Raw genomic sequence first — 23269 nt, 5'->3', positions numbered from 1 at the left:
TATTCTATTCTATTCTATTCTATTCTATTCTATTCTATTCTATTCTATTCTATTCTATTCTATTCTATTCTATTCTATTCTATTCTATTCTACTTTACTCTACTCTTACTCTACTCTACTCTACTCTATTCTATTCTACTCTACTCTATTCTATTCTACTCTACTCTACTCTATTCTAAGAGACCAAACCCCACCTGACTCCATCCTCCTTTCAGAGAGCTGTAGGGAGCCAGAAGATCTCCCCTCAGCCTCCTTTTCTCCAGGCTGAACAACCCCAGCTGCTCCCTCACCAGCCCTGTTCTCCAGCCCCTTCACCAGCTTTGTTGCTCTTCTCTGGCCATGCTCCAGCCCCTCAGTGTCCTTCAGCCGCACCACTGCATCTGGCAGCCCCGAGCACGGCGCAGCGTCCCCTCTGCAGTTCAAAGAAAAGAGCAAACAAAAAACAAAAGCACGAGCACCAGAGCCTCTTAGTAAAACATTAATCTCAGATCACAGATTTATTTCATGGATTTGCAACACAGCCCATATTACAAACATTGTCTGGGAACATTTACAAGAATAAATAAGATGGACTCGCAGTTGTAAAAAAAAGATTACACTTCACTGTAATGTACAGTCAAAAAATATATCTGATATTCATTGACTTGACATTATTTACCTTCCCTCTTTGAAGCTAGAAAGAAAAGACACTGAATGCACAGTGTTGAGAGTTTTGTATTTATATTCTTTTTCTTTTTTTTTCTGTCAGACGTGCTTTATCTATCAAACATCCAAACTGTACAAGTGAGTTTCACCGATAAGCCAGAAAGGCCAAAGGAGACGGGGGAGGACGGGGCGGCAGCGCGACAGCAGGGCCTGGCTCTCATGCAGCGCTCCTCCCTGCTGGCAAAATGCACCTGGGGGAGCTGGGACAGGAGCCTGCTGCCCCACCAGATGCAGCCACAGCATCGCTGTGAGGGGCAGGGACAAGTCTGGCAAGAAGCGATGCTCCTGTGTTTGAGTTTCGCCAGCGTCGGCGCAGGGGAGTGGGAGGAGGTGAAGGAGGTTAAATCAATGTGGGAGGGAATTGTGTCGATGCGGTGAGTCAGTGTGGGTTAAAGGACGTGGTGAGGATACAGCTTCATCTTTTGGCATAGAAATACAGCTTTCAGGTGCTGGAGATGTAAGAAAGGGCTACAGGGGTGGTGAAGGGGTAATGCCAGTTCTGTTCCTAGCACATGAAAGTCCAGCATGTGAAATCTGGTTAGACTTTCAGCAACACAAACACCTGACCATCACAGGTCCTGGGGAGTTAGATATCTTATCAGATATCTAAATTCATGGGAGTTTGTAAAGTGCTGGCCACCCTCCACACTTCCATTCTCTCCCATAATTTCACACCAATCCTTTCCTGGAGGTCCCCACTGACACATGATGTACTCACACAAGGAAATAAACCTCCACAGTGCAACGTGCTTGAGGGATCTCACCAAGTTCCCCACAGAGTAGTGTTTCAGGGAATTAAGATGTGTATCAGGTCTCTCCATGAAGCATATCTCCACTGAAACACTCTCACTCTGTGACAGCACTCTCTGCTACAGAACCATTCTGCTGTTGGATACCTACAGGTGAGACATCAAGGACCCAAGGAGACATCACCTTGCGACAAGCAAATCCTTGCTCCAGACAGTGACATGGACAGGCTCGTGTTTATACTGCTTAGAAACAGCTCATGCTGAACTGAGTTGCCAAAAAAAATAAGACAGACATTTGAATTTCTTGTTTTCCTATTTCATTCTTTTTTCTCCCTCTCCCCACCCTAGGAAACACTGTGGGAACACCAGCATCTGTCATTCAGTCTGCTGCTTTAGTTTGTTGTGTTTGTTTTTAAGGCTCAGGTTGAAAAACAGAACAGTGGTGACAAAATCTGCTGCATGCACTGGGGCAAGGGGGAGGTTGGCTAATTTTGTTCTCATGGGGTTTTACAAGCTGAAACAGCTGCCAAGGTTTCATGAATTCTGCTAGTCCAACAGGAAACTGTAGGATATTCTGAGTATAGTTTATTTATTACAAGGGAGAGGGTTTTTTCAACACACAAATCAAGATGATAGCCTGGAAGCCACTGGAAGTCAGCAAGGTTGTTCCTTTTCTCCTTCCAAAGCACTCAGTACCACCAGGATTTGGTCATGATGGGTGAAAATGTATGGTTTTGCTCAATGGTTACAGCAAATTGTACATTCTTTAAGTGTGTGTTGGGGTGTATATGTGTATATATATATATATAATGAGGAAGATGATTTATACCTTTCCCAAGTCAATGAACAGATAATACAGGACAGATTTTCCTAGGGGGTCCTGGCCAGAACTGCAAAAGGTGGCTCTGCTTGCTAAGCTGTGGCTCACCCTGGATGAAAGGACAGCTGCAGGTGTTTTGGGGAAGAGGTAAAGAGCACTTGCATTTCAATTGTGTATTGTGTATGTATGGCTATGTTGGGACTGCAACCTAAGTAAACAGGAATGCAGGGGCAGTAACAGAATCCTTAACCACTCACTTCTGCCTCCCCAGCTGTAATTAGCTGACTCCTACTTCTACTACTGTAAATGTCTGTGCAGGGAATTTCTTCCAGCATTTCACAGCTGTACTGATTTTTTGACCCAGAGGTGGTGCTTCTGCTGAGTGACTCTTGCCACCTGCCGCCCCTTCATTTTTCTGACAGGCTGGGATTGACTGGGGTTTGCACATTGAGACAAATGAAAGAATCTCAAATGATAATGCAGCAGGCTCACACCAAGGTCTTGAGATGCCCCTTGCACTGACTGGAGCTGTCGTAAAAACTAATGGGGTGATGTTTAAATGTATTGCAGGACAAGGAAGTTTTCTGAGTGGAACACTGCTGCTGCATCGCACATGCAGGACTGTCAGGAGGGAGGACATGTTAAGAATTCTGTGAGTGTGACAGAGAGAGGCACCTCGGGTTTGAAGATTCCTCTCTCAAGCAAACCTCTTATCCTCGTCCCTCAGGATTTATTTCCTCTGTTCCAGTCTGATTTCTCTGTCTCCACGGAGTGGAATGGGGCATTACCTGGGTTTTACGATCTTGGCTTGAACTCAGAAGAGTAAGAAAGAGATAAAAGCAGCTGTGCAAGAATGAGACAGAACAAGGTGCGAGTTTCCTACCTGTTTCAGGGCTCCATTTTATCTGCCTTCTCCAACAATGTTCGGTGTCTTCTCCTTTCCTTCTCTTCCAGATGGCAGTTGGTGTAACTGCCTTCTGAAACATCTGCTGCAGGAGCCACTCTTCCTTCTCTGATCCATCAAGAGCAGTGACCAGCAATCCCTGGCTTGAGATTCCCAAGGGAAATCCCACAAACTACTTCTAAAGGGCCTGTTAAAAAGTAAATAAAACTCCATCTGCAGGTTTAAGTCCACCACCGTGGAGTCTGCATTGCCACTGGACTTGTGTTTTTTTTTGGCAGGGATTTTACAGATCCAAAATAAAAACTTGGAAATTTCTGATCCACAAATATGTGCTGCCCTGGGCAAAAGCTTGGGGATCCCTTCCTTTGCCCCACAGTGTCACATGGACCAGAGTGATTAGGGGTCACAGGCATTTCCCTTTGGGAGCTACCTGGACCTGCGTGTGGTGGTGTGCAGGGGCTGAGTGGGAGAGATGGGGGACAGGAGCTGTGCTTGGATTTGGAGGTAGAGTCCACCAGGATGACAGCTTTTCAATGCATGGAAAAACCTCTCCCTGCCTAGGATCTACATCTCCAGCTGACATAAATGGCTAAAAGGTGAATAAATTAAGAGGTACCTGTCAGAGCATGGCGAAAGCAGACTTCATTCTGTGTAATCTTGCTGAAGGGTTTTAAATTACAAATTGAAAGGCCCCTACTAACCAGAGTCCAGAGAATTCCCTGATCAAAGAATACTAATTAGTTCAATCTGCAGACAGAAATAAACCCACCAAATTCTCATTTGCTTGCTTGCTGCCAGAGGTCCTGATTCAGTTACCTTCGCGTGTGCACAGCACTCCCTTGCATGGGCTCATTTCTTTATGTTAATAAACAAGTACCTCAAGTCTATTTACAGGAGATCAAACACCCATTTCCTTACAGGCAATCTGAAGAAGGGGGAAAAAAAGAACCCCCCCAAGAGCCAGCATAGCACACAGCTGCTGCAAAGACCTTCATTATAAATAAACCTTAAACCCACAAACCACTGTGAAGAAAGACTTTTAAACCCTACTGTACCTTTCAATGGTTTTGGTTTATCTCTTTCCTTCAGACAATTCAGGGCCTTCCTTCTCCAGCAGACAGCCTAGACAGCCCTGGAATTCTTTGCTTCAGTAACCTCCCTTAATAATTTAAGATATTAATTACCCCTGTATGAGATATTCACCCCTGAACCACCCATCTTTATCTATTTCTAGTCCCCTCCACTTGAGATTAAACTTTAGACCAGCACAATGCTATCAAAAAGCAGTGCTCCCTCACCCCTGAAGGAGGTCTCGATGGGAACACATTTATCTCTATTATGACCATTCAAATATTGTCAATATCATATTTTTTCCAGCCTAAAATTCCTTGAGGAATTCACCTTTTCTGCTGTACATTATCACTTTCCATCCACAGCAGGGAATGCTTTTGTTGGAAAGCTCACCCTGACTATTAATCCTTGCAGGAGCGAGAACACTTCCTTTATCTCATCTCATAATTTCTCTCTTTCCCAGAGAAAACAAACCCATCACCCATAATCTCGCCTCAAACACATTACCTCCTTTGCTATAGGCCATTCTCTAGGGTTTCAACACCCTCAAGGTAATAGGATTATTTACAGTGAGCTTCTCTTCTCTCTCCACACAATTCCCCACCTCGTTAATTCACGTTCAGCGGATATTCATTGTGCTGCGAGAACAACATAAAGATCCCTGAGCCAGCACAGGCTGGAGCTGGGTCTGTCTTCCAAAAGCAGTGTGACTGAACGGTGATAAAACACTTTGGCAGCGTAATCTGGGGTGTTTGCTGAGCAGCTTTCCACATGGATGGCAGGCTGGACACTAGTAGGCTGAGACAGATGGTTAGGTTGCCACATAAGATGTGACTAACAGCTGGGCTGTGGTAACCAACATCTGCATTAAACTTGTTCCTAGCAAACTCAAGGTAAAAATTAGCCTCAGTATCTCTCCCTGCAGTTTATGCCCCTTGGCATTTGCAGAGGGCTAAAAGCATGTGGTGAGTTGCTGTGGGTCAGCTGAGCCTTTCATAGCCCTTTCTGCACCACAAAACACATTCAAATCTGCCTCAAGACCTTGCACAACTTCTCTGCAAGGGCTAGCCTGCTCTACTCATCCAACAACTCCTCCTCTCCATGCACACATCCCTCCTATGGGCTTACTTACAGCTTTTTAATCCACTTTCTTTCATGACAGTTAAGCCTCAAATTCCCTCCCACACTTCACCTCTCAGTCACATTGTCGTTCCTTTTACCTCTCCACTCGCTTCACCCTGGCTGTCACCTTCAGTGCCTGCACTAGTCTTCCAGGAACTCACGAGGCAGACCTACCACTCTGCTGGTTTCCATCTGAAATTAACAAACTAATTAATATTTCCATAGTATCCACAGGGAGTGATTCCCTCTGGCTTTCTGGCATTAGTAAAGTCACCAACACTTTGCTCATTTGTAGCTTCTTCCTACCTGGGCAGCTGTCAACCAATCCCATTCTGGGATCAGGATTCCCTTTCCTTTCCTAATGGCTCCCAACTCCTGTCCTACACTGTTCCAGCAAGCCACCTGTAATTAAAACACTAATATTATGCCTTCTTTCTCATTTTTACCTCAGAGTTTTGCTTCACCTTCTATTTATTTATTTATCTTTTCTCTGTAGAATTGTTTGTGTTGCTTAGTGGTAAAAGGAGAAAAACAAACAACCAAACCCAGTAGTTTGTTTCATGAGACACCAGGCATCTAGCTACAGCCCCAACAGGAACTGAAAGTGATTCTGTGATTTCTTGCAGACAGCAGAAAGGACCAGCTGTAAGCAGAGCAGTGGCACCTGTGAGGGGATCCTCGTGATAGTTTTTGGCACACTGGCTACCTCAGAGACAATGTGGTTCAAGATCATTTAAGACCTTTATGATGTTCACATGGAACAAGCCAAGAATCCAGAGCTCCTCTGAAAGAATATGAACAGGCTGTCCAGCCCCCTATGAAGCCCCTTCTCTGCTTAGCAGGAAGAGGATTATTGCTGTTCCAAGCATCCTTCCTTAGACTGCTGCAGGTCCTGGTAGAGAAGACATCTGTTTGGTTAGATACTGGCACGTGTTGAGTTGAGCATTGCTTACATCAGATTTAATTTTCCTCCTTCATCGTCAAGCAGAGGTGTGACTTGAAGGAAGAATGACCGTGAAGCAGAGGTGTTTGCATACAGGATGAGCAAAACACTTGAACTCTGGGGCGCTCTGGGCCAGCCACTGACATGACAGAGCTCCCAGCACAGTCTCTGAGTATTTACCTGAGGGTGGGAAACTAGAGTGTGGTAAGAAAGCAGAGTTTCCTTAAACTCTTACCTCCAGACTATCTTTCAGCAGGTGTGTATTTGAAGAAACCTACATCTCCCAGGATGTAATACACACAGAGAACAACCTCATAGCCCTGCACCCTCAAGATAAATAAAGGGCTAAACTGAAATACCGAATGTTGTAAGGCCTTTTTCACTCAATTATTTTTTTCTCTGAGATTACCCTGCAGACCTTAATGATTAACTACTTAAACATACTCTTCCAGAAAAGCAATTTCTTAGCTGCTAAGAAGTCAGAGAGAGATCCAGGGCCGCGGCAAAACACATCTGGCATTTGTTTCCAAGCAGGAGAGTGGCACAGGCGTTTCTGCAGAACAGAACAAAAGCTGTTTTGCTTAAGAAGGAAATTTGCTGTGCTGGTCTAACACTTCTCTCACCAAGTGTCAGAATAGGTTTCTGTGTATGTACATCACCTTTCCAACATCTTGGATAGGTTGACATTTTGAAGCTTGTAGGGCCTGGAAAACCAAACGAATCACTCAGCTACATCTGACTGACCAAAATGGTTTGGAAACAGCGAGGAAATGTTGACCAAGCCCCATTTCAAGATTCCCCTTCAGTTTTTAAGCTCTTGAGCAGGAACCTCCTTTGCTCTCTGTTTGCACAGTGCCTAGTTCAGCAGGGTGCTGTCATGACTAGGGGTCCTAAGCTCTACAGCAATACAAACAATAAATAGAAAATAATAACACACAGTACATGATCGCTAGTACCTACTTCATACCCTGTTCTTCAGAGACACGCTGCACCCAGCAAATACTTGATAAATATGGTAACAAAGCTACCAAAAGTTGCCAGACAAATGCAATTCCTTTGATGCAAATGTTTAACCTTAAGGTTCAAGTGGCTGGGGAAACTCCTTAACGGTGGCGTGCTTCACCAGCACCGAACCAAACGCAGACCAGAGAGATGTGAACGGCTCACACGCAACCTTGGGCGTCTGGCCAGATGTGGGGGGAAGCCAAGGCGGTGAATCCATGAACAGCTTCTCATCTCCATCACCTATTTTCATGCCAAAAGGGACTACATAAGGGAAGAGAACTCCAGTGGGTTTCTTTTTATGTGTGTGTGTGTTGACCTTTCCATTTGGTAAAACAAGTAAAAGGAAAGCAGATAAGGTAGACGAACTGTAATGAAACATTTCACACATCCCCTATGGCTATCTCATTTTTTCCCAAATGACTGCTGCATGAAATTAAAAAAAAATTAAAGACTGGGATTTGAGAACAAAGTTATAAATTAAAAAGGAGGCCTTTGAAAGAGAATTTCCCAAGGGCTTCATTCCTTCCCCGCTCTGCAGCAAGGAGAGCAAAAAATACAATCCAAGAGAGGAGAGAAGAAGTCAGAGGGGATTAGGAAGTCCAGACCAGTCTTTCAGCCTGTCTGCCACGTTGCTAATGTTTACAGGAGGTTATTTAAGAAGCAGTAGATGTTCTGATAGAAAGCAGGCAGCAGCAAACGCAGGCGGCGCCTCCTCCATCCAGCGAGGTCTGCGCAATCCCAGTCTCTTGCTCTGGGAGGGAGAGGTTTCCCTTCCCACACCTGTCACTGCCTTCCAGTGTGGGAGAAGGGAGAAGCGTCTGCCAGAGATTGGGGCCTGGCATTCTGGAGGCTCCCTTCCCTCCTCCGCTGGGCTAAAAGGAGCTCAAGTATTCCAGTGCAACCTCATATACAAATTTATACTGTTCCTGGAAGAGAGAGCAGAAACCACTGCCGTTAGGATATGGGGAGAGCCTCCAGAGCCTCGTTCTACAAGCTGCCAAAAATGCCTCCTCCTACTCTTTCTCGTAGCATTTACCAGGGCTAGGGAAACAAGATCTGCATTTCTCTGTGTTCCCAACCAAGCACTACCAGCAGACAATTTTGTCAGTGGAGGAGGAAACACCCCAAGAGACAGCACATGATGGACTACTCGTTATTTGCTCCAAGCCCTCAGTGCACACATGGCTTCTGAGGTGAGGATTCAGTCTGATCGATGATGATGGTTGAATCCAGGACAGTTTAATCTCTTCAGCTGAAGGGAGCAAGGCCAGGGGTTTGGGCTGTTCTCCCTTCCTGGTTTCAAGGCATGTCACAGTATTAAGCACCAGGCTGGACACATGCACAGGAGGAAAAATCCCACCCCTTTCCCCATGACCACTTGGGGTTTAACTTCCTAGAGGCAGGTGGGCATGGGAGGCAGTGTCCAACACCCTGGACTAACACGGGACTAACTTTCATTCTGAGGGCATCACATTATAATGCATTCCGACTCATGCTGGGCCGAGCCATGACATTTTATTGCCTCTCCTGAAGCTCCCTTGCATTCTCTGAGTGGGGGTAAATGAAGGGACAAAGCCATACCAGTGACTCCACCATGTTGGATTTGTTATTCCGTAGCGTTTTCACTATGTGGAACACATCGATGATGTTTTGCTGCTGAATCATTTCACACACGCTGCAGATGGCACAGAAGGTGCCGCTGCGGCCCCCACCATTCCTGGGTACAGAAGAAAATAGACAACAGGTTTTGACTGTGGCTGAGGGGTGGGAGAGCCCTGCTTGCACCTCCCACACCACACACACTCGGGAAGGTCTGTAGTGTAAGGGACTGCCCTATGGAGAAAGGCTGAGAGAGTTGGGGTTGTTCAGCTTGGAGAAGAGAAGGCTTCAGGGACACCTTTCAATGGCCTCTCAGTGCTTAGTGGGGATGCTTATAGAAAGCTGGGGATAGACTTTTTAGCAGGGCCTGTTGGGAGAGGACAAGGGGAGATGGTTTGAAACTCAAAGGAGATTTAGACTAGAGAGAAGGAAGAAGTTTTTTGACACTGAGACTGGTGAGACTGGCCATGTGGTAAATGCCCCATCCCTAGAACCATTCCAGGTCAGGCTCTTTGGAGCTTTGAGCAAACTGCTCTAGTTGCAGATGTCTCTGCTGATAGCAGAATGATTGGACTGGATGGCCTTTAATGGCCCATTTCAACCCAAAATATTCAATGGCTGGTTAAAGACCCTCAAGGATTTCTGAAAGTGAAGACCTGCAGGATAGGAGATGGGATGGAAGGGCAAAGATGATCCCTGACAGTGATGGACAGGGAAGAACCAGGGACTCCAGTGCTGCTCCTCACTGCTCTGGGGCTCACAACAGCTCTGTGGTCAGAGCTGGACATGTGGCAGTGCTGCTCTGGCTGTGCCTGGGCTCCAGTCAGGACACCTGTCTACACAACAGGAAGCAGCAGAGCTTTCTCAGCTTTTTCATCTACTCCTCCATGCAATCAGTAAAATCTCAGGGCCAGGATGCTCTAATGTAGCACAATGCTCAACTTACAAACATAATTTGACTTCATTTTCCCCAGCTGAAGCCTGGTAAATCACCCAATTTCCATATCCATAATCAGTGCTGTTCAGCCAGCACTTTAGGAGGTTGCAGACATGTTCCAGTCCTACTTACAGGCAGTGGACCACAGTCCGTCCATCTCTCCCATCGTACTGCTCCTGCCACTTCTCCAACCTTCTGACCACCTTCAGGAGGGAGCGTTTGGAAGGAGGAGTGTCCCTGTATGCTGGCCAGCCAATGTACTGCAGGTGCTGGACTATGCGATACCCGTCCTGGGGCTGCAACAGAGGAATTCACAAGAGACTGAATGGGACAGGGCAGGGAGCAGAGAGAGGGAAAAGCAGGGGACACTGCCCACACAGCATCTACCCTTGGGATCTGATAGCAATGTTAACATCAGTTGACATGCTGGAGGGAAGGGATCCATCCAGAGGGACCTTGACAGGGCCAAAGCCAACCTCATGAGGTTCAACAAGACCAAATGCAAGCTCCTGCGTCTGGGTTGGGGCAATCTCAAGCACTGATACAGGCTGGGCAGGGACTGGCTTGAGAGCAGCCCTGAAGAAAAGAACTTGGGAGTGCTGGTGGATGAGAAGCTCAACATGAGCCACCAGTGTGCACTTGCAGCCCAGAAAGCCAGCCACATCCTGGGCTGCAGCAAGAGAAGCATAGCCAGCAGGTCAAGGGAGGTGATTCTCCCCCTCTGCTCCACTCTGGTGAGACCCCACCTGGAGTACTGCATCCAGTTCTGGAACCCCTATTACAGGAAGGAACTGGACATACTGAAACATGTCTAGAGAAGGGCCACAAGGATGATCAGAGGGCTGGAGCACCTCTCCTATGAGGACAGACTGAAGGAGTTGGGGCTGTTCAGTCTGCAGAAGAGAAGGCTCCAAGGTGACCTAATTGTGACCTTCCAGTATCTGAAGGGGGCTACAAGAAAGCTGGGGAGGGACTTTTTAGTGTGTCAGAGAGTGATAGGACTGGGGGGGAATAGAATAGAATAGAATAGAATAGAATAGAATAGAATAGAATAGAATAGAATAGAATAGAATAGAATAGAATAGAATAGAATAGAATAGAATAGAATAGAATAGAATAGAATAGAATAGAATAGAATAGAATAGAATAGAATAAAATAGAATAGACCAGACCAGACCAGACCAGACCAGACCAGACCAGGTTGGGAGATCCTCAAAAAGAGTTTAGCAGCAGCCATTGATGTTGAGCACAGATGAGTGTGGGGAGATGTGAGTCCTCACCACCCACCCTGCCAGCTAGGCATCAATGAGACAGCTTTGGCCTGAGTCTCAGAGCCTTGTTAGCTGCAGGACTTCAGGGCTGTTCCTGTTCAGAGGCAGCTGGCCTGGGATACAGGAAGGTGAACCTCTAACTGATCTATTGATTTGCATAGCTGGCCCCCAAGGTTCACTCTTCAGTGTTGCAACTGAATTGCTGCACAGGCTCTGAGCGTGCAACCAGAGGCTGATGTGTTAAGCAGCATGGAAATGTAATTTGTGGAGCCTGTTTCCATTTCTGATTAGAAGAGGGGGAAAAAAAAAAAAAGAAAAAGGAGCAAAAAAGAAGAGCCACAGTCAATCTGGGGAAAAAACTAATGAGACAAAAATCCTCTACAAACCCCCTTTTCCTGCAGCCCTGGAGCTGCGTTGCCAGCGTCCAGCAGAGAGAGAAACTTTGTTCCTACCATTTCAGCTCCTGGGGCTGAGGGCCACAGACACAGAGCTGCTGCTTACAGAAATGGCAGCTGCTTATTCATACAAAAAAACCAGTGGCAATTGGGAATCCCAGTCCAGCCAGTAAATGTTGCATCTGTCTTCAGAGACACCACGAAGGAGCTGACAGATGGAGAGCTGCTGACACTACCCCAGTTTATTTCCTGTGATGCTGATGGTTTTATATTGGCTACTAAGTGATTAATTGTTCTCAAATACACACAGAGAAATGCTTTCCACTTAAACACAGATTTTCAGCTCGGATCATCCACTTTCTGCTCTCAGCCAAGAGGCTTTTACCAATAAACTCTGTCGCAATTAAATGTTAATTAAAGGAAGCAGCTACTGGATTTTGCAGTGAAATTTCGTTCCTAGGTGACCGATTCAGTGTCTCTAAATCACAAGTCTTGGTGCTGGCTCTTCCTGGTGCCAAAAATCTGGTTTTGAGGACAAAAATGGGAATCTGGTACTTCGCTGCTCTTACCCTGGCCATGTTGCAGATCCGGAATATCCGGTTGATGATATCCTCATCGATGTCTGCTGAAACAAACTCCACTTGAATTGGGCCGTAGCAGCAGGAGGTCTTCTCTGGCCAGTACTGCATGCAGAGCTGGAGAAAACACCAACAGAAAGAGCAAAGCACCTTAACTATTAACAAGGAAACAAGTTCACTCTCCTCTCACATTTATAAGCAGCTCAAAACCCGTAAGCAGTCCTGTATGACACATCTGTGCTCAGAGACAACCTCCCAGCTGAGTCAAAGTGGTTTATATCATGGCAAGGAAGAAAGAATCAGACACATATTTTAGAAGCTTGGCTTCTTTCCCCCTCTCATTTTGTTTTTAATAGGAACACAGTTTGTAACTGATTCAGCCCTGCCCCTAAAGGTGCAGAAAAGGTGGCTGACACGAAGCTCCTGGAGGGCTATAGATTTAAAATCAATGTTGAAAAATCCCAGAATCCCAGAATCCCAGCAAGGTGGGGGTCAGAAAGGACCTCTGGGGATCATCTAGTCCAAAACATCCCCAGCAGCTTGCCCTGCATCACAAGGTCCAGACTGCTTTGGAATCTCCTCAGAGAAGGAGACTCCACCACCTCCCTGGGCAGCCTGTTCTAGGGATCCACCACCCTCATACCAAAGAAGTTTTTCCTCATACTTAAATGGAACCTCCTGGGTTCCAGTGTGCCCATTGCCCATGATCCTGTCACTGGGCACCACTGAAAATAACCTGGTTCCACTCTTTTGCCCCCACACTTTAGCTCTTTCTGAGCATTGATCAGATCCTCTCTGGTGCTGCTGTTCTCCAGGATCAACAGCCCCAGGGGTCTCAGCCTTTCCTCCTCACAGAGATGTTCCAGGCCCCTTTGTAGCCTCTGCTGGACTCTTTATAGTGGTTCCCTGTCTCTCTCGAGCTGGGGAGCCGAGAACTGGCCCCAGTGCTGTAGATGTGGCCTTACTAGGGCAGAGTAGAGAGGAAGGAGAATCTCCCTTGACCTACTTGGTCACTCTTAACGCACCCAAGGATATCATTGCCCTTTTCAGCTGTGAGAGCACATTGCTGTAGGTGTATCTGTAAGTAAATTAAATAGGAAGCACAGTGGTTTGTTGTTAATGAGGCAACAGTGCATACTCCAAAAAAAACCCCAAAACTGAAATCCAAGCTAAGGGAAATGCATTTATTTTTATGTAAGATGCCAGTTTTAGCTTTCTGACTCTACCACTGAGCAGGGGAGGGAGAATGAGCTTGCTCTGAGAGCAACGCTGATTTCAGGGTGAACCACAACCAAATCTCTGAAGTGTGTGAAGCAGCTTGAAGCCTTTTTTTTTTCCTATGCTGATATTACTGAAAGTACAAAAAAAAAATCCCCACAAATTACAATCTGAGTGTTTCAAATCCCTCTGGAAACAGATCGTGGTGGGAAAATATTTAGCATGAGATCTCATTAGCAGTTTCTGCTGAGATTGTATTTCTTTCTGGGTTTGCTTTTCTTTCCCTTCCTATTTTCAAGTGCAATGTTTTAGATGTTTTGAAACCCCCAGATGCTCATTTGAACTTGATCTCAAGCTTTTCAAGTTCAATCTTTGCCAGTAATAATATGGAAGTGTGTGCATGCTACTGCATTAATTCTGCATTCCTGTCATTCCTTTGATCATGTGGGATTGAAATTGGGTGGGATAGTGACTCGATCTCATGCATCTCTGCCCTTGTTGGTTTTTCAAGATTAAGCAAGCCAGCCAAGACCACAGAAGCAAGTCCTGCTTTGAAGGTCGCCTGTCAAGCAGCCTACAGATCTCCTCTCAAAGCATCTGTCCAATAGGCAAGGAGATGTGAGCCGAGCAGGTGCTTCAGGGAGCAACCTCATGGTGCATTAGAAAGAAGATGAAACCTTTCCTCAGTCTTGAGAACCTGCTTTTCATGAAGCTGTTCTGTGAACAGCCATGTAGCCAACCCCACAGATACAGACATTGGCCTCTGGATTCCATGCAAGATGCAGAATCAGGCAGGATGAACTGCACAGGAGGCAATGAGTGCACAGAGTTCCTTGTGCAGTGGCGGGGCTCTGTGGGTCACCCAGAGAGGTGACGTCTGGGCAGAGATCTTACTGTGTCTGGGCCTGCAGTCCCAGAGCATTCACCCTAAAGGGAGATCCCCTCAATGAACAGGGTGATTGACATCTCCACTGCCATCACAAAAAGAGACCAATAACCTCCCTGCCTTCCAGAGAGGTAAGATTGTGAAGACAGAGACGAGACAAATGAAATATTAATCCGTGAAGTGCCAACTACTCGAGGGCTGCTCTCCTCTTGTTTAACAAGTGCTGTAACGGGTGAATTAGCCATGCCAAATGTACTCTTGACACAAATTGCATGATTAGGCCTTTTTGAAAGCACTTATCATAGTGCCACTCAGCAGCAAGGTGGCTGCAATTGCTGGTACAGGGGAACTGCAGCAGCTCCTCCTCAGCAAGCTCCGTTCCTGAAAATCGTGGTGTGGTTAGTAGCCAAGAAACCAACTGACAGATGATACTGGAAAGAAAAAATAAAACCAAACAAAACCCACAGAGCATAATGTGCTCCTCCAGAAACTGTGCCAACCACAATTCTCAGTATCAGAGAACTGCACTGGAAATCTCAGGGAAATGATCTGTTGAGTGATTTCAGCACCTCTCTTGCTTTAATTCTGCTGGAGATGTCCACAGGCAAGCATGAAGCACACTGGGGCTGTGGGAATGCTTCCCTGAACCAACAACAGACAAAAATATGAGAAAGAAGAAAGTGGGTTTAGGAGGAAGGTTTAGGCCCATGAATCTTGGAATCATAGAAGCATAAAATCACAGAAGGCACTGGGCAGGAGGAGACCCTCGAAGGTCATCTTGTCCAATTCTCCTGCAGTAAGCAGGGACACACCTAACTAGATCAGGTTGCTCAGGGCCCATACAAGTTTGACTTTGAATGTCCCCAGGAATGGTTCCTCCACTTGCTCCATTATTTCATCACCCTCATTGTAAAGAACTTCTCCCTTATCCACCTCACTCAGGAGGTTTAAACACACAATGTGTTTTGATCTCTGGTGCCCAGTGATAAGATGAGGGTCAATGGGCACAAACTGGAGCACAAGAAATTCCACCTCAACACGAGGAAAATCTTCATTGCTGTGAGGGTGCTGGAGCACTGGAGCAGGCTGCCTAGAGAGGCTGTGGAGTCTCCTTCTGTGGAGACTTTCAAAACCCACTTGGACACATTCCTGTGAGGTATTCCCTAGGTAAACCTGATTTGGAAGGGGCATTGGACTAGATAGGCTCCAGAGATCCATTCCAACCCCTACCATTCTGTGATTCTGTGGTCTCCCTTTTAATTTCAGTAACAATCAGCTGCCTTAGAAGGAGCCAAGCATATGAATTTATTCTTCACTATATGCCCCCAAATTAACCTGTTACTTTCCATTTCCCTTTCATTTATTTGCTGTGGTGGGAAGAGAGGAGCAAAAGAGAATGGTAGGAGAAACACTCTTAAAAGAAGAAAAGTTACAGGACAGAGCTGGTGAGCGATCACTTACCTGTGCTGCATCCATCTCATTCAGCATCACCACAGAGGAGCAGTTATAGTCAAACACCAGCCTCCAGAAGTCTGCTACGGTGTTGGGCAAAGGGTGCTGGGTTACAATAAAGGCAGCAGGTTGCTTGTGGCTCTAACAAAAGAATAAGATTAAGTTTAAAAAAAAAAAGTAGAAGAAGAAGAAGGAGAAGAAAAAAAATTCAATCAACTTTTATTCAAAGGAATATTATACCCAGGAGGCTGTGGCCAGGCAATCTGAGCCATTTAACCAGATTATCCAAATCACATATCCTTCTCCTTGTTATCACCCTGCAATGAATGAATGCCTCATAATGGGATTCTTTTGCTCCCAATGAAGACATTTCATTAAAGAAGTGTCACAAGAGCAGAGATTACCCAAATCAATTATTTATATTTGGAGACTCAGCAAATAATACTAATTCTACTATGACTACTACTACTACCACCACCACCATCAGTAATATTAATAATTGGAAGGAAAACAGCTGGAAGCAAATGATCTCCCTCCTTTTTCTGCAATGGACTGGAGGAGCTACAGAAGGGATTAGCACCCCCTCCCCCCCCCCCCCGCTATTACTCCCTGGTGATGTAGCACAACAGAGGTGGCACAGCTGAATCCCAGCCATCCATTAGGAGCTTGTTGGGCAGTGTTCAGAGCCTGCAACACAGGCATTTAATTTCTGATGCTATGCTTTCACCTCAGCAAAGCCCTCTGACCTCAATCTTCCTAACCATGAAGGGGCAGGGAGGGGAGCTGTGCTGCTGTCCTCTGTGGGGCTGTGCTGGTGAATGTTTGCCAGGCACTTGGAGATGAAAGGGTACAAGCTCCAAACTTTATCTCTTGCCAAGCATGGCAGGCAATGCTTAGATGAGCCTACAGACTACACAGTCCTCTCTGCTGCATGTCTGTGAAGCAGACTTGAATTGAGAGGCACAGTTCCTCTGGGTAAAAAAAACCACCCAAACTAGATTTTGGATTTAAAGAACTAAATGAAATCCCAAAGTATTATTCAGGTCAGTTGTGGGGGTGTGTGCTTTTGCTCTTCTATAGGAGTCAGTTGAGGGTGGAAGTGCTGAGCAGACCATGCTGGGAAGGAAGAGGGTGCTGGGCACAATCTGAACCAGCTTTAAAGGGAAAAACAAAAGAAAACAAACAAAACCCCAGCAACTATTTCCTTAGGCATATTTGCAATGAAAACATCACCAAACATTAATTCTGTGATGGTTTGACTTAACCTTTTAAATGCAGTTCCCCACAGACTGAAAGAGCAGACAAAATGAAAGACCAACCCCAACATCGCTGGGGAAAAGATGAGGACATTGCACACATACTCCAAGTGCAGTAATTAGTGGCTTTAAAGACATTTCTGTCCAAAGGCAGTAAAGCAGCACAGCAAAAAAGAAACCATCAACATAATTCACCCTATACAAATGATCTGTGCTAGGAGATTCTAGCCTATAAACAAAGCAGAGGAGAATGCCTTCAAGACAGATTCACATCAGCTGAACTCGTGTCCTTCAGCCTTGGAGTACTTTGCACATCAGATCCCTGTACTCCCCATATTCTTAACTGCTTAAGTTCAGATAAATCACTCATTCCACACAGCAAACTATTCTTTCCAAAGAGCTGAACTGGCAGCTTCTGGCAAACATTTCTCTTCCAAATTATACAGCAACTGATGTATGGGAAGACTCTTCCCGCCACTTTGTTGTCCCCCCTGCCCTGCTAGGGTACAAGCTGTCACAGTGGGGGTTTAGGCTGGATATTAGGAAATAATTCTCCACTGGAAGGCTTGACAAATATTGGAATGGTCTGTCCAGGGCAGTGGTGGAGACACCATCCCTGGGGGTGTGTAAGCAGTGTGTAGAGCTGGGACCTTAGGGACATGGTTTCATGTTGACAGTGCTGGGTCAAAGGCTGGTGTGGATGATCTTGAAAGTCTCTTCCAACCAGAGATAGAGGTAGAGATAGAGAGATAGGGAGATGATAGAGATAGAGACAGAGATAGAGAGATAGAGATGATAGAGATAGAGATGATAGAGATGATAGAGATGATAGAGATAGAGAGCTAGAGCGAAGAGATATAGAGGTAGAGATAGAGAGATATAGATATTCTGTGACTCTGTGATGCATTCTATCTCATGAACTGATCAGGCAGAGTGACAGTCTGTTAACCACCACCTAGGTGACACACTTCTGTGTGCCTTTGCCCAGTCTGGAGATGCCAACCCCAGAAACTGCAGTGAAAAAGCCCTACATTGGCTTTGGATCCCCCTCTCCCAGAACAGTACCCTGCGAATGAATCAGCTGCAGGTGAACTAGGATCAGTGGGGACAGGGCTTACATCCATGAGTGCAGCATTGATGTAGTTACTCGATTCGCCATCCACGGAGATGAGGAAGGGCAGGCAGCGGTCGAGGGGCAGCACGTCCATGCAGCGGTTCTTGTCGTGGTTCCTCGGCAGCAGGCCGATGCTGCAGTCCTCCGGCCGCACGCGCGGCGTCACGATGTTGAGCGTCTGGAAGAAAGAGAGAAGCATGCTGCCTCTGGATTTACTTCCAAGAAGGATGCCATCTGCACAATATGCTTGCTGTAAAGGTGCCTAAGCTGGCAGCTCCCTCGGATTGCAGGGATTGCAAAGGCAGCACTGGGGAGCTCCTTGCTGTCACAGAAATGTTGTGTTTTACACACAGTCCCAAACCAGCAAGCTGCAGCAAAAACTGAGGGCACCACACACTTTCAGCTCTGAAAGCCCACAGCAGCTAGGTAACATTTCTGTTCTTTCCCAGAGGTCAGAAACAGCTGAGAGAGGTTCAAGTTGCAGCTTTGACCTGGTCACAGAGTGAACCCTCCTTGTGTTTCTACCACCCCTAGGGTGGAAGCCTGCATCCTCCTCCCTCTTCAGGTGGATCCTGTGCAGAAGTACCCTGAGTAGTACCCAGCAGGTCAGACTGGCTTAAAATTTTCTGGTGATTCCTCAGTCCAATCCAACTACTGATTTAGCTTAACAATGCATATAAAAGCCTAAGAGAAAATGTTGTTTGGTTGTTGTTTGTGGTTGGGTATTTTTTAACAGGAAGGTCTATTTATTTCATGTATTATTTCAACTGCTGCTTTCCCTTTGGAGTGACACACAGGATGCTTCACTTACACAGTCACACCTTATCTCTGGGGTCTTGCTGTCAGTCTTTTACTGTTATCTGCCTTTCCCACAGCTTGACAAACTGTATTTCTTTAAATCTAATTTTCCTGTGTGCCATCCATTGTGGAGGCCTCCTGCCAAACCAGTCCAAGCCGGTCAGCAGGGATCAAAACCAGCACAGCCAAGTGAAAACAACACTGCCATTTAAGTGGTGGTAGATGAGTGGCTATCTGATGTCACTTTACTGTCACTTCTTCTGTGTTCTCTGTGAACTCCTCGTCAGAGGAAGACGAAATATTTAGAGGCTAACATTTCTTAACCAAGAGCTTGACTTCTGTCACAGAGAGGTTATGAATGGAGGAAAGAGGAGTGTCAAACAATCCAAGATAGTGGGATGTGTCAAAGGATAAAACCCCAAGTAACACAGCTCTCCTAAATGATGCAGGTGCCACGTAAAAGCCCTTTTGTCTCAGGATAGAGAGCAGGTAGGTAGTGTGGCTGGGGAAGCAACATGGAACCTCAGATCTCTGACAGTGCAGATAATTAGGCAGGTGACTATTTCATGCCCTTCCTCTCTCTCCCTTGGTTTCATAATTATTCAGATTATAAAAAGCCTTCAGAACAAGCTTTTACATGTTGAGGCACAACGGAGTGCACCAGAAACACATCCAGCCTCCCCAGAGGGCCAGTGGGACCTAAATAACACAAACTGCACCACCAGATCTATGGTTAGATCAACTGGTTCATAAGGATTGTAGCAATAGATACCATCTTTTGCATTAAATCCAGACAATTAGGGCTGAAGAATGCTCTGAGCCAAAATCCTGTGAAAATAGGTTCTACAACTAGACAGGGAATGAACTTCTTATGTAAAGCACGCTGGAGCATTTCCCTCCCACAGGAGTTGCCAGCCCCTGGCAGCTCAAAAGAGCAAGCACAGAGGCAACAAATCCTGACAAAAGAAGCCCAGCAAGTGGAGGTTCATTTTTTAATAGCATAACAGCATTTGATGAAGTTAGGCTTTGGCTCCTTCATGCCAAGCATCCAGAACCAGGAACACTTGTGCAGATCTGGTATCACCTGATAAAACCAGAGCATTCTTTAATTGAGCTGTCAGCAGTTGGGACTCACATTCTTTATCTCACTACACCAACCCTGATGAATCCCTGAAAGATTTCTGATTAAAAACCACACATTCTCCCTTTGCACAGAGGGAGGGAAAGAGGCATCTGTCTCAGACTGGGGCTCCCTAAAGGCCTTCCCTTGCTGCAGAAGATACTCTGCTGGGAAAGGGGGTGAGCATTCCCTATAATTAAAGGAATCTTCACTGCTTTACTGCTGCCTAAGAGCAGCCTCCCAGCAAACAGCAGAAGTCTCTTTCTCTATCCCATCAGACTTACCTTGTTTCAAGTTTCCCAAAATATGATGGTGTTTTATTTTTCTAGACAGTGGTGTTGGCTGAAAATCCTAAAGGGATTTCCAAATACATAAGACTGGAAAGCTTAGCTGAATGCTCTGCAGAGTGAGTTCCCTACTGTGCCAGTGATACAACCACACCAGGTTCATCACTCGTGTCCCAAGCCCATCTGTTAAGGTGGGATAAGCAATGGAGACACAGGAAGGTGGAAGGGTCCCCAGTTTCTTGCTTGTCCCAGACAAACTGTGCTAAGCCAGCACCTGGGAGTTTTACCACGTGTCATTTCAGTTCTCATCACCAGGTACCTGGCAAAATACGCTTGGAAGTGAAAACTGCCAACCACAAAAGCAATGCTCACTGAGCTCACTTTCTCCTTTGTATGGAAGGATGTCAACAAGTTGATTGTCAAGACTGGGAAGCAGCACATGAGCCACAATAAGGGACCTTGAGGCATCAATGTTTCTGCATAAATTACACAGGAAAATGAACAAGAGGATATTTGCTGAAATGAGAAGTACAACATTATGTATGAAAATTAGTACCCTTGCTCTACTGAAGTGATGGGGAATTATTTTTTTTCCTTGCTGAAGGCTGAGAAGTTCATGCTCAGAACCAAATCTCTGCCTGATCCAGTAGTAAAATAACAAAGATCAGCTGTCCCCCTCCTCTGCTCTGCTGGAAGTTGGAAAATAACACACAGAAAGTGATTAAAAAAACACCTTCAATACACCAACTGTAATGGCTGAGACTTAGGCAATTACCTGAAACTCATCTTTTATCTGGCTGGAATTGGTCTGTGGGTCTAGCCTGCTGATGTTGTAATATATGGATCTGAACTCACAAACTGGAATGGCCGTGTTACCGCAGAGACAGGCCTCCAAAATGGCATCATGGACAAACACATACTGCTCCTGCACAGGGAAGGGAGTAAGGGATTATAATCATATTTTCAACACAGAGCATGAAATACCACACTTACTCTTTTCTTTCTTCTTAAATCATGCCTGATATGCATATTTGGCTCTGTTTCACGTGGAGACAAATTACACAGGGTGCTATGTGCCAGCTTTGTGAGCATATTTCATCCATCACTGCATGCGAGGTCTCACGTATTCATTTCAAATTTACAAGTAAAATGGGAACTCACCGCTCAGGAACACCAGGACAAGATGTGGGTTTGCTGAGGAGAAGATCAGGGTCTAAAGTTTTTCTGTTCACAGTCACAAGGCAATGGTCAGGGATGGACTGTGCTTTGGACCAGTCATACCCCCCCAAGAGAAACACCTGTACTAAAGGCTCTGCTCCATCTGGCTCTTCAAAATCCCTGGACTTAGTTTGCTGGGTAAAGCTTATTTCCCCCTGAACTAAATATGAGAAGCCCAACAAAGTTAAAAGCCCTTCTCTGTTCCAGGCTATTGTCCATACCCTCAGGAGGAGAAGGCATTGAAGCACACACCTAAAAGTTTTGCAGTAGGATAATAGTTCCACAGGAGTTTGTGCAGCTGCTACACAAATCACACTATGTGACTGAGCAGCTTGCTTCACCAGCACCCAGAGCCTGAATTAAGGATGTTTCATTGGTTTAGCTCACAACTGATACAAAGCAGGCACTACTGGAGTCTGCAGCACACATATGAATGAGTCATGAGAGGGCTCAGGAGCTAGCTTTTCTCCACTAGGTGAATAAAATTAATCAGCAGTGCTAAGACCTAAGCTTCAAGGTTTGCCCTCCTGTCTTGGGAGGCCCTGAGCAGCTGACAGTTAATGTGATTCGACGCACATCTGGTCATGTTTAGCCACTGAAAGTTCAGCACAGCCACATCACACAGCAAGCAAGTGTTGACTTAATGAATTGCTGGGCTCCCATTGAGTGGCAAGGCTGACAGAAAAATGGTACATGGTAAGAGGAGACCTGCTGGCACCTACCTCTGTCTGCACCAGATTAACCCTTTGGGATCGCAGCTCGCGCACACAGTTGAAGATATCTACCACACCTTCGTTCTCTGCCATGTCAAGCATGATGTCGATGGCAATAAAGCACCCTGTCCTCCCAGCCCCAGCACTGAAAGAAGGAAAAACAATGAGGGTCTGAATTATCACAGGACCGTGAGAGAGAAGGGCTTTATGAAGGAGAAAATAGCTGTATCACACAAGTGTCTTCTCTTGGAAGCTGCTCCTCTCTCTTTGATGGGCCAATTTTTGTGTGTAGATAAATTAGCTTAGGACTTAAGGGAATGAGGTAAAATAGTATTTTTTGAAAAGGAAACAGACACAGGCAGGAGAAAAATAAAGCTTTGTGCTCTTGAACATCAACAAAGAAATTACTCCAGGAAAATAGTCATTATGATGTTATGGGTCAGTTCACTTGCACACCGCTCGTCATGCAGCCTCCAGGCTGCAAGCAGACACAATTCCAGACATTTTCCTCCATGGCACTCCTTAAAAGGCATGCACAGTTTTACTCAAGTGGCCATGATGAAAGGGATTCAGTCTTCTACCTCAAACATTTCTTTTCCCTTTCCAATCAGGAGGAGTCTGTGTCCTGAGGAGGGTGATTTCAAGCCTTGGACTGTAAAATTACAGAGCAAGGAGCTCGAGGCTACTCAGGCTCCTCACTTTACAGCACCCCACTGCGTGCAGACCATCTCCTGCAAAACTGTGTTGTCATCGTGTCCTCCTTCCCTCCTGGGAAATCATCCAAGCTGTTTAGGTGTGAAGGATAGAGGGAGGAGAACGTCTCTTCACATTACTCCAAAGGAAGAAGGAAAACTCAGCTGAAATCAGGGAAACTTCAGCTGCACACGGACTCCAGCGGAGCCGAAAGCAAGGAGATATGAATGACCATAAATTAATGGACCAGATTAATCAACTGCTGAATAGAGAGAAGATATTTTTCATTTGCAGAATTTTAATGAATAAGTGGCATTTCCTTTCCCTTTATCTCTCAGCTTCTCAGAATTTTAACAAATAGTTATAACATTTCTATATTTAGAGGATCCTGGCACTTCATAAATATCGAACAGTG

General features: G+C 45.7%; 1 protein-coding gene across 7 annotated transcripts in view; it reads right to left on the bottom strand.

Moving 5' to 3' along the window:
* Window positions 1–478: 478 nt before the first annotated feature.
* PTPRT (protein tyrosine phosphatase receptor type T) overlaps window positions 479–23269 on the bottom strand; it is a 460558-nt gene continuing 437767 nt past the window's right edge. For all 7 annotated transcript variants that reach the window (XM_068150103.1, XM_068150108.1, XM_068150109.1 and 4 more), the window contains 8 exons: window positions 22171–22306; window positions 21006–21155; window positions 18030–18203; window positions 15665–15796; window positions 12091–12216; window positions 9988–10151; window positions 8901–9036; window positions 479–8245 (listed from right to left, as the gene is read on the bottom strand). In XM_068150103.1, coding sequence (XP_068006204.1) covers window positions 8192–8245; window positions 8901–9036; window positions 9988–10151; window positions 12091–12216; window positions 15665–15796; window positions 18030–18203; window positions 21006–21155; window positions 22171–22306 — 1072 coding nt within the window. In that variant the 3' untranslated portion in view covers window positions 479–8191. The remainder of the gene's footprint in view (window positions 8246–8900; window positions 9037–9987; window positions 10152–12090; window positions 12217–15664; window positions 15797–18029; window positions 18204–21005; window positions 21156–22170; window positions 22307–23269) is intronic.

This window comes from Melanerpes formicivorus, unplaced genomic scaffold (genome assembly GCF_026170545.1).
Source record: "Melanerpes formicivorus ecotype bairdi unplaced genomic scaffold, bMelFor1.0.p_v2 SCAF_19, whole genome shotgun sequence".
Taxonomy (NCBI): domain Eukaryota; kingdom Metazoa; phylum Chordata; class Aves; order Piciformes; family Picidae; genus Melanerpes; species Melanerpes formicivorus.
The sequence above is the reverse complement of the archived record's forward strand: the minus strand, read 5'-3'. Positions and strand labels throughout refer to the sequence as shown.